A 20041-nucleotide genomic window follows, 5' to 3' on the forward strand; every position below is an offset into this window, starting at 1 on the left:
AAAAAGCCCTGTGTTCCATCTCTAGCATTGCGAAATAAGCAAATGGTGTTGCCAAAGTCATTGCGCAGGACCCTATGCGTGTAGCTTAACACCTATGACTCGGGGGTAGGATAGACACCGAGAAGAACTGCTAGGTCAGAGAGCTTGTGCGCTGATCATTTAGACAGATGTTGCCAAGGACTGCATGACTGGTATGTGCCAGGTCGTTTGAAAACAGAGGTAGAGGCAAATGGAGGCAGGAGGGTCAGGAATTCAGGTTCATCCTAAGCTATGTAGCAAGTCCAAGGTCAGTTCAGGCTATACAAGACCATGTCTCAAAAAAAAGTTTGGATTTGTGGGGGGGTGGGGGGGTGGAAGCTGGGAGAGTGTGTGCTCAAGAGATGACTTGGTAGTTAAGAGCACTTGCTGCTCTTGCTGGGTCTGGGTTTGGTTTCCAGCACTACACAGTAGCCTACAATAATTTTGTAATTGTAACTCCAGTTCTAGGGGACCTGATGCCTTCTTCTGGCCTCAACAGGCTCCAAGCAGGCACCAGGCATATATGTGACACATCACACACACACATTCACTCACACACACACACACACACAGAGAGAGAGAGAGAGAGAGAGAGAGAGAGAGAGAGAGAGAGAGAGAGAGAGAGAGACAAACACACATAATTTATAAGTAAATCTTAAAAAAAAAAAAAAACCTTCTTTGGGGGTCCAGGAATGGTGGTGTATGCTTTTAATCCCAGCACTAGGAATGCAGAGGCAAATGGATCTTAGTGAGTTCAAGGCCATCCAGGTCTACATAGTGAAACACTGTTTTAAATGAAAGAAAAAGGGGCTGGAGTTAAGAGCACTGGTTGCTTTCCCATAGGATCTGGGTTCAATTCCCAGCACTCATATAGAGGTTCACGACCATCCATCATATCATGTTATTTCCAGGGCCTCTGATGCCCTCTTCTGGTTTCCTTGGGCAGTGCATGCATGTGACACATATAGGCAGGCAGAACACCCATACACATAAAATAAAAATAAAGAAATTACAGGGCAGTGGTGGTGGCACGCCTTTAATTCCAGCACTCTGGAGGCAGAGGCAGATGGATCCCTGTGATTTTGAGACCAGTCTAGTCTACAGAGTGAGTTCCAGCACAGCCAGGGCTACACAGAGAAACCCTGTCTCGGAAAACAAAGCAAAGAAAAAATTAGAAAGAAAAAAATATCATTTTAACTTTATTTATTTTTAGTAGGGGGATATGCACGCCATGGCACATGTGGAAGTCAGAGGACAGATTGTAGGAGTTGGTCCTCTCCTACCGTGTGAGTGCCAGGGACCTACCTCAGGTTGTCAAATCCTTAACCTTGGAGCCATCTCCCCAGCCCTTAAGCTCTTTGTTTTTAAAATGAGGTGAGTCTCAGCGCCTGGTACCAGGGCTTGTGTAGAGGCCAGAAGGCAAGGATGAAAACCAAGCTCTAAAAGGAGAGGTCTCATCCACAGGAAGGGGTGAGGAAAGGGGTCACAAAAGCCACAAGGACCTAGAGGTGCTGTGGGGTTATGGGCAACTCCAGCGGGAAATAGGGAGAAGGGGGAAGAAATGGGGCGCAGTAGCCCATTTGGGCCTAAGGAAACTGCAGAATTGCAGCTCCAGGGGTGGAGGGATGGAGCCAGGTGAAGAGGGCCAGCCATACATAGCCTTAAAGAACGTGAATGGGGATACCTCCACCTCCAAGAGTACCAGAGGGATGTTGGACAGTCAACGGTCACTTCCTTGGACTCAGGGAAATGTTTAATAAACTGACCAAAGGAGAAACTTGCCCAATTGCCGCTGGTCAGTGAGCCAGAAGGGACTAGAGATGAGGGATAGGGTCCCACTGCATCTCAGATCTCGAGGGAGAGCACAGGCACCAGGAGAGCCCATCCCAGTCACAGCACCACATGTTAGCTTTGCAGCTCCGATGGACATGTATCCTGACAGTCAGGAGCCCAGGAATACCACAAAGTCTCTGTAATTGTTGCAGCTTACAGCCGTGCTCCAGGGAAGGGTTGCCTCAACTCTGTTCTCTTGGGGGAGGGTTTCCCCAGCGAAGTTGTTACAGGTCTTCTCTGCTCTGCTCTGGGAAAGTTTCCCCAGCAAAAATGTTACAGTTTTGCTCTGCTCTGGCAAAAGTGTCACGCTGCACAACAAACCTCACACAAGAGATTTCTTGGGAAGGAAAAACCCAGGAGGGAGGTTGCCTCTAGGGTGAGAAGCAGCAACACACTGAACAGAATACAGAGCTTACTTATATAGGGTTTCTAGGGGAGGGGGTGACGCTTTCCAGGGTGGCTTGGGATTGGGGGACTTTTGTGGTGATTCTGGCGCAAGCTCAGAGATGATTGGTGGGATCTGCACTTTAGGGATCTTGGGGATTAGTAAAACTCTGTGGCATGACTCTGGGACAAGCTCAGGGACTGGTGGGATTTCAAGGCCTTGGCCCTGGGCTTGGGGTCAAGTCAGGGTCAGGGAGTTTTTCCTTGGCCCTTTTTACCCTACGACCTTTGCGTCCCGAGTGCTGGGATTAAAGGCATGGCCACCATGTCCAGCTTTGTTTTATGTTATTTTGGTTGCCTGTGCCCCATTAATAACTATGATGGTAATGTAGGGCTGGACTGTAGCTGAGGGAATAAGACATATCCCTAGCATGTATAATACAACTCTTTGGCTTTGACCCCACCCAACAGAGAAAGAAAGTAATGGTGATTTAATCCGGAAGACCTAAGGAATAGAATCAAAAGAAACTTTTTTTTTTCAGTGTGCCTACTGACTGCTAAGTCCCAACCATTCACTGGTCTAATGACCTTGGAGGGTGTTGCTTAACTTCTCTGAACATTAATATTTCTGAAATCTTCCAAATAAGGATAAGAGGTCATAATTTACCCCTTTGTGGTGGGGCTAGAGCCCAGGGCCACATGTTAGGAAATGACTCTCTCAACTGTGCTATATCCCCAGCTCAGAGTTACTGGGTTTATTATTTTTAGAGGACAAGCCTTGATTTTAATTATTTTAAAAGCTTCACGGGGGAGCTGGAGAGATGGCTCAGTGGTTAAGAGCACTGGCTGCTCTTCCAGAGGTCCTGAGTTCAATTCCCAGCAACCACATGGTGGCTCACAACCATCTGTAATGAGATCTGGTCCCCTCTTCTGGCCTGCACGCATACATACAGGCAGAACACTATACATAATAAATAAATAAATCTTAAAAAAAAAAAAGCTCCGTATTTTTTAACTTTCTGATTCTCCACTGTGCCTTCAACACTTCCACGATTTTTCTGCCTCAAGAAAAGGAAAGCACGCTTGATCTGGTCACGGACACAGCACACGTGGAACCCCTGAGGGCCCAAGGACATGTGTTTTTGTTTGTTTTAGACATTCCCATGAGATCTTTAGACCTCACAGCACAAATCCTTCGGATTCTGCCTGGACAAACACTGCATGTGGACTTGGGTGCTTTCTTGATCTTTCTGGTACAAAGGTAAAAATCGTATTACAGGGTGTGGGGTCAGGATGCTTACTATTTGTACAGGCCTTTTTTTTCTCCTCTTCTCATACACGAACCGCTACCTTAGGAGACATCGGGACAGATAAATGCTTGCATATATATCCAGCCCTTACAATCAGTGCTGGCAAAGAACGGAATAGCTAGAGCTCACGACGGGAGCCTGCAGTACCACACTTGCGCCTCCAGGCGGCGCGCGCAAACCGGCCTGGAGGGTGGCGGGGGGGGGGGGGGCGAGGCGCGGAGCACGCCTCTCCGTAGCCCTGTGGAACCTCTCGGCTTCCGTTGAGCATGAGCAAGATGGCAGCCTCCGAGACGGTTAGGCTACGGCTTCAATTTGACTACCCGCCGCCGGCCACGCCGCACTGCACGGTCTTCTGGCTTCTGGTGGACCTGAACAGATGCCGAGTTGTCACGGATCTCATCAGTCTCATCCGCCAGCGCTTCGGCTTCAGTTCCGGGGCGCTCCTGGGCCTCTACCTGGAAGGGGGGCTGCTGCCCCCCGCCGAGAGCGCGCGCCTGGTGAGAGACAACGACTGCCTCAGGTGTGCGGGGCCGCGCGGCGCGGGCGGGCGTGGCTGGGTGCAGGGCTGGGTGCAGGGCTGGGTGCGGGGCTGGGTGCGGGGCTGGGGTGTGCGGGCGTGGGCGCGCTTGCCGGACCCGGGGTGGCGAGCAAGCTGCAGGAAGGCACAGGCGGGGCAGATCCTGAGTGGTCCAGCCCGCGGACGGTGGAGAGCATCCTTCCCTCTCTGCCTCTGACTTCTCATCCCAGGGAGACTAGACGTGGAGCAGCCCGGATGCTCAAGGGGAGGGTCACCCAGCCAGCCAGGGCAGCGCTTGCGGGCGGGAGACCAAAGCAAGACGGATAGCAGGGTCTTCTTAAGCATGTGCGTGTGGAATGCGTCCCACCCCAGCTTCTTGGCGATGTCCGCCGAAGCTAATGGTGGGTGTCATTCTGTGCCTCGTTCATGTGCCACTGGGTTCCTTTGAGTTGCTGTTGGAACCCATTTCAGTTGTGAATAGGGACGCAGACCCCGGGGGTCGGGGTCGGGGTCGGGGTCGGGGTCGGGGTGGGGAGCATGTTTCGGTTGCTAGACTGCTTGCCTAACAACAAAGCCTCAGATGCGATCCCCAGACACCCAAACTGGGAGTCCCAGCACTGGGGAGGTGGAGACCGGAGGTTCAGAGAAAGTTCAAAGTCATTCTTGGCTAAATAGTTCAAGGTCAGCCTTGCACACATAAGACCCTGCTTTTGTTTTTGTTTTTAAAGGTAAACGCTGGATGGGGTGGCCCATGCCTTCAGTCTTAGCACTCGGAGACAGTGGATCTCTTGAGTTCAAGGCCTTGGTCTACATAGCGAGTTCCACGACTTTTGTGGTCCTGAGTTTGGAACTCAGAGCCTCATACATGCTGGGCAAGTGCTCTATCACTGAGTATATTCCCCAAACCTCACACAAAATAGTTTTAAATATACTTCTAGAAATTGAAAAACCAAGCCAGATGTGGTGGTACATGCCTCTAATCCCAACACTCAGGAGTCAGAGGCAAGCAGGTCTCTGTGAATTTGAAGTCAGACTGGTCTACATAGTGAGTTCCAGTCAGAGAGGGCTATGCAGAGAAACCCTGTCTCAAACAACAACGAAGAAATTTTTTTAAAAATTTGACACTGAAGTGAGTATCTAGGGGTGATTGTAGTGTGACTAGTTGACACATGGCTTAGTTATCTCAGATGGTGGTGAGATGTGATGGGTCAGTTCACATTCATGTCTTGGCTGAATTAGTCCACTCCCCCTTCCCCACCTTTAAGCTTCAGCTAAAGCGATTTAATTTCAGAATTGTAAACCAGGATATTTCTTGCTTGACTTTGTTATTTAATATTGCTTTCTCTAGAGAGTGTCACATTTACAAGATCCTTCAGAAATGAACTCGAAACAATGACCATATCTTCATCTCTCTCTCTCTTAAATCAGATATACTACTAGTAATTTTTATTAGTAATGTTTTTATTTATTAGTAATGTTCAGCTTCAGGTGACAACTTGAAATAGTCCAAATTTCAAATTTCTTCCCCTCACTCCTTTGATTTTTGAGGCAGATTCTCTCCTGTAGACCAGGCTGGCCTTGAACTACAGACATCTGCTTGCTTCTGTTTCCCAAGTGCTGGGATTAAAGTCATTCAAGGCTCTTTTCCCTTTTTCTTTTTTCTTTTTTGAGATAGGGCTTCTTGATGTAGACCAGGCAGGCTTTGAACACAGATACCCACCTGCCTCTGCCTCCCAAGTGCTGAGATTAAAGGCGTGCGCCGCCATACCTGGCTGCCCTCTCTCCTTTTCTTTTTATCGACTGAAAGAAGTCATCCTCATTGCACTTGTAGGACTATTAAACAAGGAGAAAGAGCCGTGTCTCCACCTGTTAAGTTTAATGAATTAGTAACCTGCAGCTGGCTACAGTTAACACTTGATTAATGGATTACCTAGGAATTAGATTTTTTTCTTTTTCTTTTTTAAAATTTATTTATTATGTATACAGTATTCTGCCTGCATGTATGCCTGTAGGCCAGAAGAGGACACCAGATTTCATTACAGATGGTTGTGAGCCACCATGTGGTTGCTGGGAATTGAACTCAGGACCTCTGGAAGAACAGCCAATGCTCTTAACCTCTGAGCCATCTCTCCAGCCCAGAATTACATCCTTAAAATATTTATTTATTTATTTAATGTATATGAATATTCTATCTGCATGTGCAATTTTATGCCAGAAGAGGGCATCTAATTCCACTGTAGATGGTTGTGAGCCACCATGTGGTTTCTGGGAATTGAACTCAGGACCTCTGGAAGATCAGCCACTACTCTTAACCTCTGAGCCATCTTTCCATCCCAAATTACATTCTTATAATGATGTTAATGATATGAAAAACAACAGTGAAAGGGCTGGAGAGATGGCTCAGAGGTTAAGAGCACTGCTTGCTCTTCCAAAGGTTCTGAGTTCAATTCTCAGCAACCACATGGTGGCTCACAACCATCTGTAATGAGATCTGGTGCTGCCCTCTTCTGGCCTGCAGGAATATGTGCAAACAGAACACTGTATACATAATAAATAAATAAATCTTTAAAAAAAAAAACAGTGAAAACTGTTACAAGTAATAATTGTAGCAGATGACAGGGAAATTCCTTCTAAATACCTCAAATGAACAATTGCATCTGGAAAAATGTTACCTCTGTGGGCCTGAGAATGTAGCTCAGTAGTTGAGTGAGTGTTTGCCTAGCTAGCATGCCCAAGGTCCTAGATTCAGTTCAAGGAGCTAGAGAGGTGGGTTGTAGTGAACCTCGCTGGTAAATGGCGTAGATCATAGCAGACAAAACAATACACGTAAGGGCTGGTGAGGTGACTCAGTAGCTAAGAGCACTGTCTACTCTTCTAGAGGACCCTGGTCCAGGGTTCAGGCCCCAGCTCACTACAGTCCCAGGAGGATCTGGTGCCCTCTTCTGGCCTTCATGGATACTGCATACAAACATACATGCAGTCAAAACACCCAAACAAAGAAAAAAATAAAAATCTCAAAAAAATTTTAATTAAAAAAAAAAGGCAACTAAATGTGAAAGTTTGGTTTTTTTTTCTTCCCCTGACAGATTCATTATGTGTATACATGTCTGTGTCTTGTATGTGTATGTGCACATATGCATTGGGTGTGCATGCATGTCTGTAAATTTATGCAGAAGTTGATGCCTAGTGCCTTTCTCAGTTATGATCGACCTTATTTTTCTAAGACATGATCTGTCACTGAACCTGGAACTGAAGCTAGGGATCTGCCTGGCTCTGTCTGTCTCCATTTTCCTGGTGCTATAATTGACATTCAGATTCGTTTTATGTTTTTACTCATTTTAAAGCAAAGCTGGATGGTTAATATGTTCACCTTTTAGAATGGCTAACACACACATAGAGAGATTGTGAATTAAGAAAAAGGGGGGCATGAAGTTGGGGTGCCTGAGAGAAGCTGGAAGCTGGTGTTTGTGTGTGAATGTGATTAAAATTAATTTTATGTGTGTATGAAATTGTCAATAAATAAAAATGTTATATTGTTAAACAACAACAACAAAAAGATTGAATTTTGAAGATGGGCAAGCCAAGATTGGAATATCCTTCTACTACTTATCAGCCCTGGGTCTTGGAAGTCCCCTGTTTGACTTGTAGTTTTGAGACCTGTGACATGAAAGATTTCTAGTTCATTGGTAATGTTTAAGTTAGGAAAAAATGTGTGGGGCACAGTAGATATTAAGTTAATAAAACTAGCCACAATGAGCATGGCATGATGATACTGCCTTTAATCCCAGCACCCAGGAGGAGGAATGGGCAGGTGGATCTCTGTGTGTTGGAGGCCAGCCTGGTCTCCAAAGCAAGGTCCAGGCCATGTAAGGTGACCCTGTCTCAAAACAACAAAGATGGAACAAAACTAGCCAATGAAAGGGTTGTGCCCTGGGGTCGTTGTGGAGCCCTTCATCCTTAGGCTGTGTGACAGTCTGCAGCTGTGGCTGTGTGGCACTCATCCTGGACCATACTTGCTAATCGTTCTCTTCTTTGACAGGGTTAAGTTAGAAGATGGAGGACTCCCTGAGAATCTGGTTGTAAGCAACGGTGGTGACTCTCATTTTGTACCCAGAAAAGCAAAGAAGCGGGTTTTTAAGTTGGTGGACAATGAAGAGACAGAACTGGGTTCCAAGTGCTCAAAGAAGCCCTGGAAAAAGCAGGAGGAGGGCCATAGTGAAAAGGCCTTGGGCCCGGAAACAAAACAGGTTCCAGATGAGATGGGGAGGGTGAAAAACAAGAGAAAGAGCAAAGTGACCGGCAGCCCAGCAGAGGAGGAGGAAGAGGCCAAAAAGAAATCACCAAAAAGAAAGGAGAAGTGTGAACATAAGAAACAGACCAAAACCTCCAAGTCTTCCAAAACACCAGCACCCAAGGAGTGGGGCCTACAGAACTGCAGCTCGCCCAGGGGCTCCCCCAGAGGCTCCCCCAGGGGCTCCCCGAAGGGCTCTCCCAAGTGCTCCCCCAGAAGCAGCCTCACTAAAGCCCGGAGGAAAAGCAACATGGGAGCCAAAGGGAGCCCAGGCTACCTGTCAGAGTCAGATTCCGGTCCAGAGTCAGTGGGCGATGACCAGTGCGGTGTCACAGTGGAGGGGGGCACCTTTTCAGAGAAACTGTCAGCTGAGCTGTTGAAAGATGGACCTGCTACAAAACCTGCAGCTGCCACCAGACAGGCCTCCAAGCCTGCCTTCACCTTCAGCTCTGGCAAGGGCAAGGCTGCCAGAACCTCATCATCTAGTTCAGACTCCAGTTCGGAGTCAGAGGACCAGTTTGTGGTGTCCAAGAACACCCCTGAGGGCACATCGGACTTCTTAAAGGCAGCAGGCCTCTTTGCAGGGCAAGGGTGTCCAGAGCTGATGTTGCAGACTCCTGGGATTATGGGATGGAAACCTTCTGACTCAAACAGAGGCAGGCAAACTACTGGTCCTTCTCCCAGTGTGCCAGTCTCCACCAGTTTGGGAAGAGGATGGGGACGAGGAGAGGACTTCTTGTTTGGGAAGGGACTGAGGGGCCGGGGTGTCCGGGGCCGAGGTCGAGGCCGAGGCCATGCTATCTCCTGTATCTTAAATAGAAGCTCTGAGAGCCAGAAGCAGAAACAGTTAAATGACATCCTAACGAACTCATCCATTGTGATCCAGGTAAGGAGTCATTGTTTGTGAGTGGGCCTCCTCCCTTTCCCCGTGGAGTGCATCTTAGAGCTCTGTGGCATGTTCCCCTTTTCTCACCAGTAACGAAGTCACGTGACTGTTTTCCAGAATCCCGTGGAGACACACAAGAAGGACTATAGCCTATTGCCACAGTTGGCAGCTGCCCCTCAAGTCGGCGAGAAGATAGCATTTAAGGTATATGTGAAAACAGCACCAACTGTAACGAAGGCCAGATTGCCGTCCCCCACATACACACGAGGCTTACTTAGTGAATCTTACTAAGTCATGTCTCCAAAAGCTGCCTGCACTTGTCAGAAGTTATGGCGGGGCCTCAGGTGGGTGGGAGTGTGCACCTCTGCACGCACCTGTTCCTGGGGTGGGAAGCAGTCCCAGGAGGGTGCGGGTCTGAGGGGTTGGGTACTGTAGGATTCTTCTCCTTAGGAGGGTGCGGGTCTGAGGGGTTGGGTACTGTAGGATTCTTCTCCTTAGGAGGGTGCGGGTCTGAGGGGTTGGGTACTGTAGGATTCTTCTCCTTAGGAGGGTGCGGGTCTGAGGGGTTGGGTACTGTAGGATTCTTCTCCTTCCTTTTTAGCTTTTGGAACTCACATCCGACTACTCTCCTGATGTCTCTGATTACAAGGTAAGGCTGTTTGTATGAACATAATGAAGTCAGCTGGTTGTGGTGGGGCACCTGTTGTCCAAGTCACTCAGGCTGAGTCAGGAAATCATTTGAGCCTAGGAGTTCACAGCTCACCTGGGCAATATCGTAAGCCTCCATCTCATAAATAAATAGATAGATAGATAGATAGATAGATAGATAGATAGATAGATAGATAGATAAAAAATTAAGCCGGGCTGTGATGGCACACACCTTTAATCCTAGCCCTGGGAGGCAGAGCCAGGCGGATCTCTATGAGTTCGAGGCCAGCCTGGTCTACAAAGCTAGTTTGAGGAAAGGCACAAAGCTACACAGAGAAACCCTGTCTCAAAAAACCAAAAAAAAAAAAAAAAAAAGATTAAATTGTCAGTATGTCAGAAACTTGTTCAATGTAGCAGCACCTGCCTTTAAACCTGACACTCAGGAGGCTGAGGCAGGAGCATTTTGAATCTGAAGTGAACTAGGCTGACATAGGGAGATCCTGTTTCAAAATGTTTTTAAATAGATGAAGTATGGGGCTGGAGAGATGGCTCAGTGGTTAAGAGCCCTGGCTGCTCTTCCAAAGGTCCTGAGTTCAATTCCCAGCAACTACAAAGTAGCTCACAACCTTCTATAATGGGATCTGATACCTTCTTCTGGCCTGCAGGAATACATGCAGATAGAGCATTCATATACATAAAAAAAAATGAAAAAATCTTAAAAAATGAAATGTTGATATATTTGAATAATGCTTGCATGGGTAATATAGGCATATTTCGTAAATAATGTCATAAAGGAGGAGGAGAGTCCTGTGGACATTTTAGAAGGGTCACTGTGAAATCCCCCAGTCTTCTGTTGCTGACACTTGAGAAGAAAACAGGGTGGGAATGATGAGCTCCACGTGGAGTACAGGGACTGTTGTACTTCTGTGGAGCAAGCTTAGGGCCTGTCTCAAAGATAAATATACACAAAGACAAGATAAACAAGTCAATAAAAAGCACCTCTTGTCTGTGCCCAGAGAGTAGGGGGAGGGAGGTTCTGAGTGGTGGGGCTGGAGAGATGGCTCAGCATTAAGGAGTGCTTGCTGGAAAGGACTGGAGTTAGCTGGGCGGGGGCGGTGCACACCTTAATAATCCCAGCACTCGGGAGGTGGAGGCAGGGAGATCCCTGTGAGTTTGAAGCCAGCCGGTCTACAAATCGAGTTCCAGGTGAGTCAGGGCTTTTACACAGAGAAACCCGGTCTTACAAACCAACGAAAAAGAGCTCACGGGTTTGCCTCAGTATATGGCCCCACAGCTGTCTCACCATTGCTACTCATACAGGCAGGGCAGTGATGCCGCTCTTTCAGTGCTTGTTCATTTAGTTTTTGAGGCAAGGTCTCTTTGTGTAGCCCTGGCTGAATTGGAACTCACTCTGTAGACCAGGCTGGCTTCAAACTCAGGGATCTCCCTGCCTCTACTACAATTAAAGGGAACACCACCACACCCACCCCATTTAAATTTTTTTTTTTTATGTTTTATTTTTATTTTATTTTATTGGTGTTTGATATGTTTCTGCTGCTGCAAAAGTTCAGGTCAAACCAGATTAAAAGCAAGTAAATGCAGGTTTATCGGGTGTTGCTCTCACTGGGCTTCACAGGCCCCAGTGAACAGAGTCAGAGAAGTCACATGCCTGAGCTAAGGCAGGGAGGTTTTATAGGTGAGAGTTGATGACGTGCGAACCAGGAGCTGGGCTTGTGCCCAAGTATGGTCAGAAGCCAAGCCCCTTGGCAGGCACTTGGGTGGTCATGTCAGAAAGGTGGGTTGCTACTAGAAATGGGTAATTGTTCCTGAGCTGTTCCTTTGCTCAGAATTTTCTCAGTGCCTGGGGGTGGGGTGGGAGGTGCTAGGGAAGTAGGGCAGCCCAGGTTTCCTAGCTTGTGCAGGGCCGAGCAGGGGTTCCAACCAAACAGTGTTTTGCCTGCATGTATGTCTGTGTGAGGCTGTTGAATCCCTTCAAGCTGAATTACAGACAGTTGTGAGCTGCAGTATGGGTCCTGGGAATTGAACCCAGGTCCCGTGGAAGAGCAGACAATGCTCTTAACCTCAGAGTCATCTCTCCAGCCCTCCTCCACCCCCCCTTTTAAATTTTTGAGGGGCAGTGTCTTAGCTATGTAGTTCAAGCTAGCCTCAAATTCATACGTCCCCTGCCCTCTGCCTCTGAGTGTTTGGATTACAGGCATGCACCCTCCCATCTAGCTTCAGTGTGTCTCCATGCAGCTGGAAACCAGCTTTAAACCTGGAGCCCTGGGAAGAAGCAGCTTGGGACCTTTTCAGTGACAAGGTGTCTTCCTGTCCCTGCTCGGGCTTGTGCCCAGGCTTTCGAGTGGCCCCAGCAGTGTCAGGAACCGGAGCACCGCTGTGTGCGATGAAAGCTGGATGCCAGTCCTCACGCGAGCACACTGCTCCAGTCCACCTTCCTCCCCTCGCCCCATCAGTTTTGGGGACCGACTTTAAAGTTTCCTTTTGTTATCTGCCAGTCATGACAAACGTGTGTCTGTTGCACCACTGTCAACATTCCTGTATATTCACTCCATTGCTGTTTTTCCTCTACATGTTGATTTGTTGAGATAAATTTATATCACATGAAAGCAGCCATTTTACAGTCTACTTACTCAGTGTCCTTTAGTACATTACAATGCTTTACATGGAGACTTTTGACTTGGTCTTTTATTTTTGGAAGGAAGGAAAAATATTAAGCCACAACCCAGAGACCCAGCAAGTGGATATAGAAGTCCTCTCATCCTTACCAGGTGAGTCTTTTAGAAGCAGATGTGGAGAGTTAGACTCCATCCCACAGTGCGTGCTGAGCAGGCTTTACACCTAGAGGTGTGCTCTCCCTTGGCCTCCATTCTCCTGGGACCGTTCTCTGCTCTCTACGACCTGTCAGCACACTGTGCTCCTGGGTCCTGTAGCACCTTCTCCTTGGATGGAGCCATTGGGCTGATTGTTCTCATCACTGTCATTATACACTTAGCAGGAGATTGTAAGTACTGGTGAACGTGAACTAGAAGAGCATTACTTCTAGGAAACTTAAACTGAATGCTGATTCGGGGAGGTGCCAGGAAAACTACTAGTCAGCTGTTTGCATAGGTCAGCTAGAAAAGAGCAAAAGAAAGCAGGGCAGCCAGCGGTGGCGGCGAATGCCTTAAATCCTTAAATTTAAGCCCAGCCTTAAATCTTCTCTAGCAGTACGACACACTTTCCTGAATGTCACCAGCCTTCACATCAGTTTCCCAGTTGGTTGAAATCCCTGTGAGGAACATCTAACCACAGAAATGACGCACTGTCTTTCTATCCTCTGCTTTCAGCTATGAAAGAACCTGGGAAGTTTGATTTGGTCTATCACAATGAGAACGGAACCGAGGTGGTGGAGTACGCCGTGACGCAAGAGAAGAGGGTAGGCAAGCTGCTCTTAAAACTTTTGACAGAAGGGGGTGGGGATATGAAAGGTGACATTGCAGCTTCCTGAACCGCTTGTACTAAAACCCTGGAGGATCGGGGCTCTGGGGCATTCAGTCTTCCTGTGGAATAGCAAACAGGTGCCAAGTTCCAAAGCAGGGTGCTACCATGGACCTCCCAGCACCGCATGCATGTGGAGGTCAGATGACAACCCTCAGTTATGTGCTCTTGCCTTCCACCTTGTGAGTCCTGGGGATTGAACTCAGGTTGTCAGGCTTGGCAGCAGGCACCTTTACCTGCTGAGCCAACCTTTTTTTTCGTTTGTTTGGTTTTTTCAAGACAAGGTTTCTCTGTAGCTTTGGAGGCTGTCCTGGAACTCGCTTTGTAGACCAGGCTGGCCTCGAACTCAGAGATCCACCTGCCTCTGCCTCCCGAGTACTGGGATTCTAGGCGTGCGCCACCACCGCCCGGCTTTTTTTTTTTTTTTTTTTTAAGATTTATTTACTTATTATGTATACAGTATTCTGCCTGCATGTGTTCCTGCAGGCCAGAAGAGGGCACCAGATCTCATTACAGATGGTTGTGAGCCACCATATGGTTGCTGGGAATTGAACTCAGGACCTCTGGAAGAGCAGTTGGTCCTCTTAACCTCTGAGCCATCTCTCCAGCCCCTGCTGAGCCATCTTAACGTATGGGAGAGCACATGGTCTGTGTGTTTCCCTCTGTTCAGAGCCAGCAGTCAGTTGGTGGCAGTAGCTGTTTGGCAGCTTGATTGTAGCTAAGACAATGGTCCCTCTTGTGCACATATTTCAAATGTTTTCCTTATTTTGTTGTTATATTTAAGTGCTGAAAACTCTTGTCTGAACTCTGAGCCTGTGGAGACCCAACCAGACTGTGCTGCCAGTCTTTTAAGAAGAGTCTCTTAGGATTTTCTCCTAGAAAACACGTTCTTAGAGTTTGTAGCAGTATCACCTCCTATATTTCTATGGTCGCAGTATTTAAACCATATAATTTCTTTGTTGAAATATGTTCCTGGCAAAATTAACTGCAAGAAGAAAACCCTGTCTCGAAAAACAAAAACAAAAACAGGAAAAAAAAAAAAAAGAAGAAAACTTGTAGTTTCTCTTTTTGACACCAGATGGCTCTCATCATTCACCCTCGCTGAGTGCTTGGGGCATCTCTGTTGGAAAATTGTGTGATCGCTCCTGTTCTGCACAGAAATTTACTTAACTAACCTGCAATGTTTACCTTAAAATCTACGTGACGTCCAAGTGAGTTGATTAAATTGGATGTTTTGTGTTTTTCCTCAGATCAGTGTGCACTGGAAAGAGTTGATTGATCCGAGACTGATTATTGACTCTTCAAATAGCATCTCAAGTAAATAGCTTGTCTGCACATAAGCTCTGACCTCATCACCTCGCAGTCTTTAAGTATTGTTTGTGACCGTGACCATAGCCTGGAGTTGTAAGAAGAAGATTAAATGTCGTTTGGACTCTGTTATCCTCACTTTACCATATTAGAAAAAGAGATCTACCTCATCGTTTAGAGTGACATGGGTGTTAGTTTGTGGACCTTTATTTCCCTCAGGCTAAGTTCAGTAACCCAGTTGAAAGCGTGGTGTTCCCTGTGGGCGGACCAGTGTGGCAGGGCCCTTGCCTCTTCCACCTGTCGATCAAGTAGCAATCGTCAGTAGCAGTTTACAGTACCACACGCAAGATCGTGCTGTGCATCTTGTTTTTAAGTCACATTTTCAAATACTAAGGCATGTTTCTTGACTTAATTTTTTACCATGTGAGTTGTTCTGTTAAGCATGGAGCATCTCACACATTCCGAGTATTTTATACTTGTCATCCTCAAGACTTAATGGAGTTGGATTTGTTGCAGGTGATGAGTTAAGGAATCCTTTTCCATTATTCCAGCTGTAAAATACAGGGTTCTCAGGGCCTGTGTGTAGAGGGCAGTGGGAAGACAACCTGGTATTGCCTGGAGGACAATTGGCCTCCCACTGCCAGAGGGCTGGCCATGAACCTCAGACTAGGGGGCAAGTGACCTTGCCACAGGATGCCAGGAGCCTTGGCTCAGTGTGCTGAAGTGAGGATCTTGAACAGAAACTTCCTTTTCTGTTATTATTCAGCAAAGCTAAAGGCTGAATATAAACCGTGCAAATTGCTTTAACAAAAACTTAGATCCCTCCTTCAGCTTTGCAGATTTTTAAATAAAATCATATTGAACTCAATTTCCATGCTGAGTTTTCATGTTTGAGTCCTGCAAATAGTCATCTTGGTTTGACAGTCACTTTTATAACAAGGCGCCTTCCTTTGCACCTGGGAGGCCCAGACAGGAAGTTTATAAGTTCAGGGACAGCCTGGGCTACATAGTGAGATAGTGTCTCAAAAAAGTTGTTGTTGTTATTATTATTATTGCTTTGACCCAGTCTGTTGTCAAAAAGTATCGTTCAGTGGAGTTCCATACGATCTGGGAGCTGTTGGATCCATGAAGATGCTGTTTAATTAATCTGTATAATGGGGAAGTACGTCCAAGTGTGTATTTGCCGATTTGTGGGGATGAGTTTTAGTCTAGGAGGGCAGCTCAGCCCTAAGTGGTGGGACTTTGGCAGTGAGGCTCTGTATAGCATGCTGTCTTCACACGGTTTGGAAAAGAGATTGAGAAAAGTAGTCGGTATTGCCTGGGCCCAGAAGTGTTGACCTCGGGGTGTGTTTTCAGGTGTACTCAGCATATGAATTGCCCTTCTCTCCATGCTGATAAGTAGAGTGCACAGAAAGATGGTGAGGTCCATTTAGGGTTCCTAAGCTGCTTTCAGAAAAACACAAGAGTTTAGAAAAATAAGTATATCATGTCCAATGAATTAAAATTTGTTTTATGAAACTTTTGCTTTATTTGTATATACACAGCCATGTGAGGACTGGGTCCCCTGTAAAGTATTTGTGGGTTTCTTCATAAAGGGCTGGAAAGATGGCTCAGTGGTTAAGAATGCATACTGCTTTTGTGGAGGACCTGAGTTAATTCCCAGCGTTTGTCTGATGCCACTCATGAGTACATCCCCATATACAAACATACACACAGTTTAAAGTAAATTTTTTTTTTTTTTTTTTTTTAATGTATAGAGAAGACGGTGCCAGATCTCATTACAGATGGTTGTGAGCCATCATGTGGGTGCTGGGAATTGAACTCAGGATCTCTGGAAAAGCAATCGGTGCTCTTAACCTCTGAGCCATCTTTCCAGCCCTAAAGTAAATCTTTAAAAAATAAAAAATAGCCGGGCAATGGTGGTTCACGCCTTTAATCCCATCACTCGGGAGGCAGAGCAGGCCAATCTCTTAGTTTGAGGCCAGCCTGGTCTACAGAGCGAGATCCAGCACAGGCACCAAAACTACACAGAGAAACCCTGTCTTGAAAAACAAACAAACAAACAAAAATAATAATAATAAAATAAAAAATAATTTTTGATACAGAGTCTATCTATGTAGCCCCAGCTGGCCTAGAACTCTTGCTCTGTACACCAAAGTCGCCTCAAGTTCACTAAGATCTGCTTGCCTCTGCCTCCTAAACACTGGGAAAATATAATCTTTAAAAATCAAAGTACAGTGGAGAGGAATAGGAGAGTGGAGACCTCTAACCTTTTTATGCACTTGTGTGTGTGTGTGTGTGTGTGCGCGCAGAATCACTTTTTTTTTTTTTTTTGAGCTGAGGATCGAACCCAGGGCCTTGTGGTCTACCACTGAGCTAAATCCCCAACCCCAGAATCACTTTTATGATAAATTATTTCTCAGTTTAAACAAAGCAAGGTTGCAGCTGTATAGCGATATTGCATTAATATATAGGAAATGAGTAAATTCCTCAGAAAACACATTAAAAGGGACACAACAAATTAAAAATCTGAATTTTTTAATAAATACTTTATTTACTTTTATTTTATATGCAATGGTGTTTTTGCCTACTTTCATGTCTGAGGGGCCCACCTCTGGGACTGGAGTTACAGACAATTGTGAGCTGTCATGTGGATGCTGGGAATTGAACCTGGATCCTCTGGAAGAGCAGTCAGTGCTCCTAACCACTGAGCCCTATCATCAGTCTGTGGAGGTTTTTTTTTTTTTTTTAATGTGTCTGGATGTTTTGTTTGCATGTATGTCTATGCGTGTGCATGTGTTGTGCCCACAGAGGCCAGAAGAAGGTGTTGTATCTTTTGGGACTGGAGTAACAAGCCGTGAGGGTGCTGAGAATTGAACTCCAGGTTCTCTGCAAGAGCAACAATCCCTCTTAACCTCTGAGCTAATTCTCCAGCTCCAAGTTCTGAATATCGTTACAGAGGCTGGAGAGTTTAATTCACTGTACTGGAGAGATGAATGGCTCAGCTGTTAAGAGCATCTGTAATCCCAGTTCCAGGGGATCTGATGTCCTCTCTGACCTCCACAAGCACTAGGTATACATGTGATACACTCACACACAGGCAGAACAATTATATTCATAAAGTAAATCTTAAAAAATTTAAAAAGAAATTGAATTCACAATTCAAAGCTTTATCTTGGAGAAAATTGAGACCAAGATCCCTTCCATCAAATATTGAAGAAGCACAAGCTCTTGCAGAATAAAGGGCATTCTCGGTCCTCCTTTATGAAGGTGACATGACCCAGCCAGCTCCACGTGACAGGTATTTTAATGGTTTTAGAGACCACCATCCCTCAGGATCACATTAGCATTGTGTCCTTTGGGGGTTTAGCATCCAGCACCCGTGTGTTAAAGGCTTCTGTCCACAAGGTGGTGCTGTTGAGAGGCGGGACCTCTGAAGGCCTGGTGTCACTGAGGGAGGGTGCTCTATCCGACAGGCATTCCTGCCACTATGTGTTTCTGCCCCACAGATTCAAAGCAAAGGGACCGTTGATCATAAAGCAGAACCCCGAAAAATGGAGTTGAGGTTCACCCTTGCCTGTTACTCCATCATCTCTGGTTTCATCACCATGATGAGATGCTGACTCACAAGGTCTGTAAAAAATATTAGCAAACCCCGACTGCCGTTGTAGTTCAATCTAATGCTTCCCCCAAACATGCAAAGCCCTAGGTTACATCCCCAACCCACATAAACTCAATGTGTTCGCACATGTCTACAATTAGTATTTTGGAGGTGGAGACAGGAGGATCAGATGTGTGAGAGAGAGAGAAAGAGAGAGAGAGAGAGAGAGAGAGAAGGGAAGAGAGAGAAAGGAAGGAAGGAAGGAAGAAAGGAAGGAAGAAAGAAAGAAAGAAGGAAGGAAGGAAGAAAGAAAGGAAAGAAAAGAAAGAAAAGAAAGGAAGGAAGGAAGGAAGAAGGAAGGAAGGAAGAAAGGAAAGAAAGAAGAAGGAAGGAAAGAAAGAAAGAAGGAAGAAAGAAAGAAAGAAAGGAAGGAAGGAAGGAAGAAAGGAAGAAAGAAAGGAAGAAAGAAAGAAGGGGCCTGCAAGATGGTTGATCAGGTAAAGGAGATTGCAGCCAAGCCTGACAACTTAAGTTCTATCTCTGGAATCCACTTGGTGAACGAAAACCATCTCTCTCAGGTTGTCCTCTGACCTTTGCATGCATGCTGAGGCATGTTTATGTCATAACAAGCACACACCCCTGAGAGCGCAAACACACACACACACACACACACACACACACACACTTACTTTAAAATTTTAAAGATAAAAATCAGCAAATCAAATCCAGTAATATATAAAATGACAGTACTTCATGCCTTTTGGTTGTTCCAGGAGAGTGTGTGTTGACATTCTATTTGTGCAACTCTTACCACTCACCAAATAAGGTAGAAAAGCCAACACAACAGGCATTGACTTAACACATGAGAGTTCCTCTATCAAAACATGACCACAGCTTGGGAATAAAATACGAGCTTTGTTAGAACTCTTTACACTTAGTTTATGCTTAGGAACAGCTTTGGCAGAAGCAGAAGGTATAAAAAAGTCTAAGCTAAAAGACCTGAGATTGTGGGACATCCCTCTCACCCAATCTGTTACATGCCTATTTCACAATAGGTCTTTGTCATTTAGACATCTCTGGCTTTCCCCCCCTCTTAACCTTTGATCATGTTAACTATACATTCTAGCACTCAGTTCCACCCCCAGCCTCTCTGGCTGTCTTTTAAATGAGAATCAATGTCCATTACAAGGGTTTGAGGATTCAAAGGTGCATGTTCAAACCACAGCTGAAGTTTCATGAAGACTGCACTGGTGGGAATAATGATGTATTTGCAGGTGAATGAAGCTTCTTCACCTGTTTTTCCCAACCTCTGGATACAGAATAGGGATCCTATCATGGTTGCTAGGCATTTACCAGGATGGAACCATATAGTTCCCTCTTGACCAGCTGGGTCCCATTTGACTTTGGAACATTGCCGGATTGAAGATACCAGTTACAGTGATAAACAAACACACCCTGCCAGCCAGGAGCAGTCCCTGGCCTCACGTCAGCCCATTGTAAAGGTTAACAGTTCATGGTGCCCATTACCGCCTACGTCTGATGTGTTTACACACCATCGGTACTAAAAGGCTCAGGAGATAAGTCCAGGCCTCCCAGCTTCACAGATGAGAAATCCATGCCCTCAAGAGGAGCTGGCCTCTCAAGGATACTCCCCTGCACTGTTGCCTGTATCAGAAGGCAGAACTGTGGCTGGTACCCCTTCAGCTCTCGCTCTGTGGCATGCCTGTTGTGTAGAAGGGCTTTGTGA

At 46.2% G+C, this 20041-nt stretch overlaps 1 protein-coding gene across 1 annotated transcript; it reads left to right on the plus strand.

The window, feature by feature from the left end:
• Positions 1 to 3799: 3799 nt before the first annotated feature.
• Positions 3800 to 15561, plus strand: Coil (coilin). The gene is made up of 7 exons (XM_036198111.1): positions 3800 to 4065; positions 8102 to 9239; positions 9357 to 9443; positions 9841 to 9888; positions 12607 to 12676; positions 13235 to 13323; positions 14636 to 15561. The coding sequence occupies exons 1-7, from the start codon at positions 3812 to 3814 to the stop codon at positions 14708 to 14710; spliced, it is 1761 nt and encodes a 586-aa protein (XP_036054004.1). The 5' UTR covers positions 3800 to 3811; the 3' UTR covers positions 14711 to 15561.
• Positions 15562 to 20041: the final 4480 nt, after the last annotated feature.

Source organism: Onychomys torridus, chromosome 8 (assembly GCF_903995425.1).
Source record: "Onychomys torridus chromosome 8, mOncTor1.1, whole genome shotgun sequence".
In the NCBI taxonomy this organism is placed as follows: domain Eukaryota; kingdom Metazoa; phylum Chordata; class Mammalia; order Rodentia; family Cricetidae; genus Onychomys; species Onychomys torridus.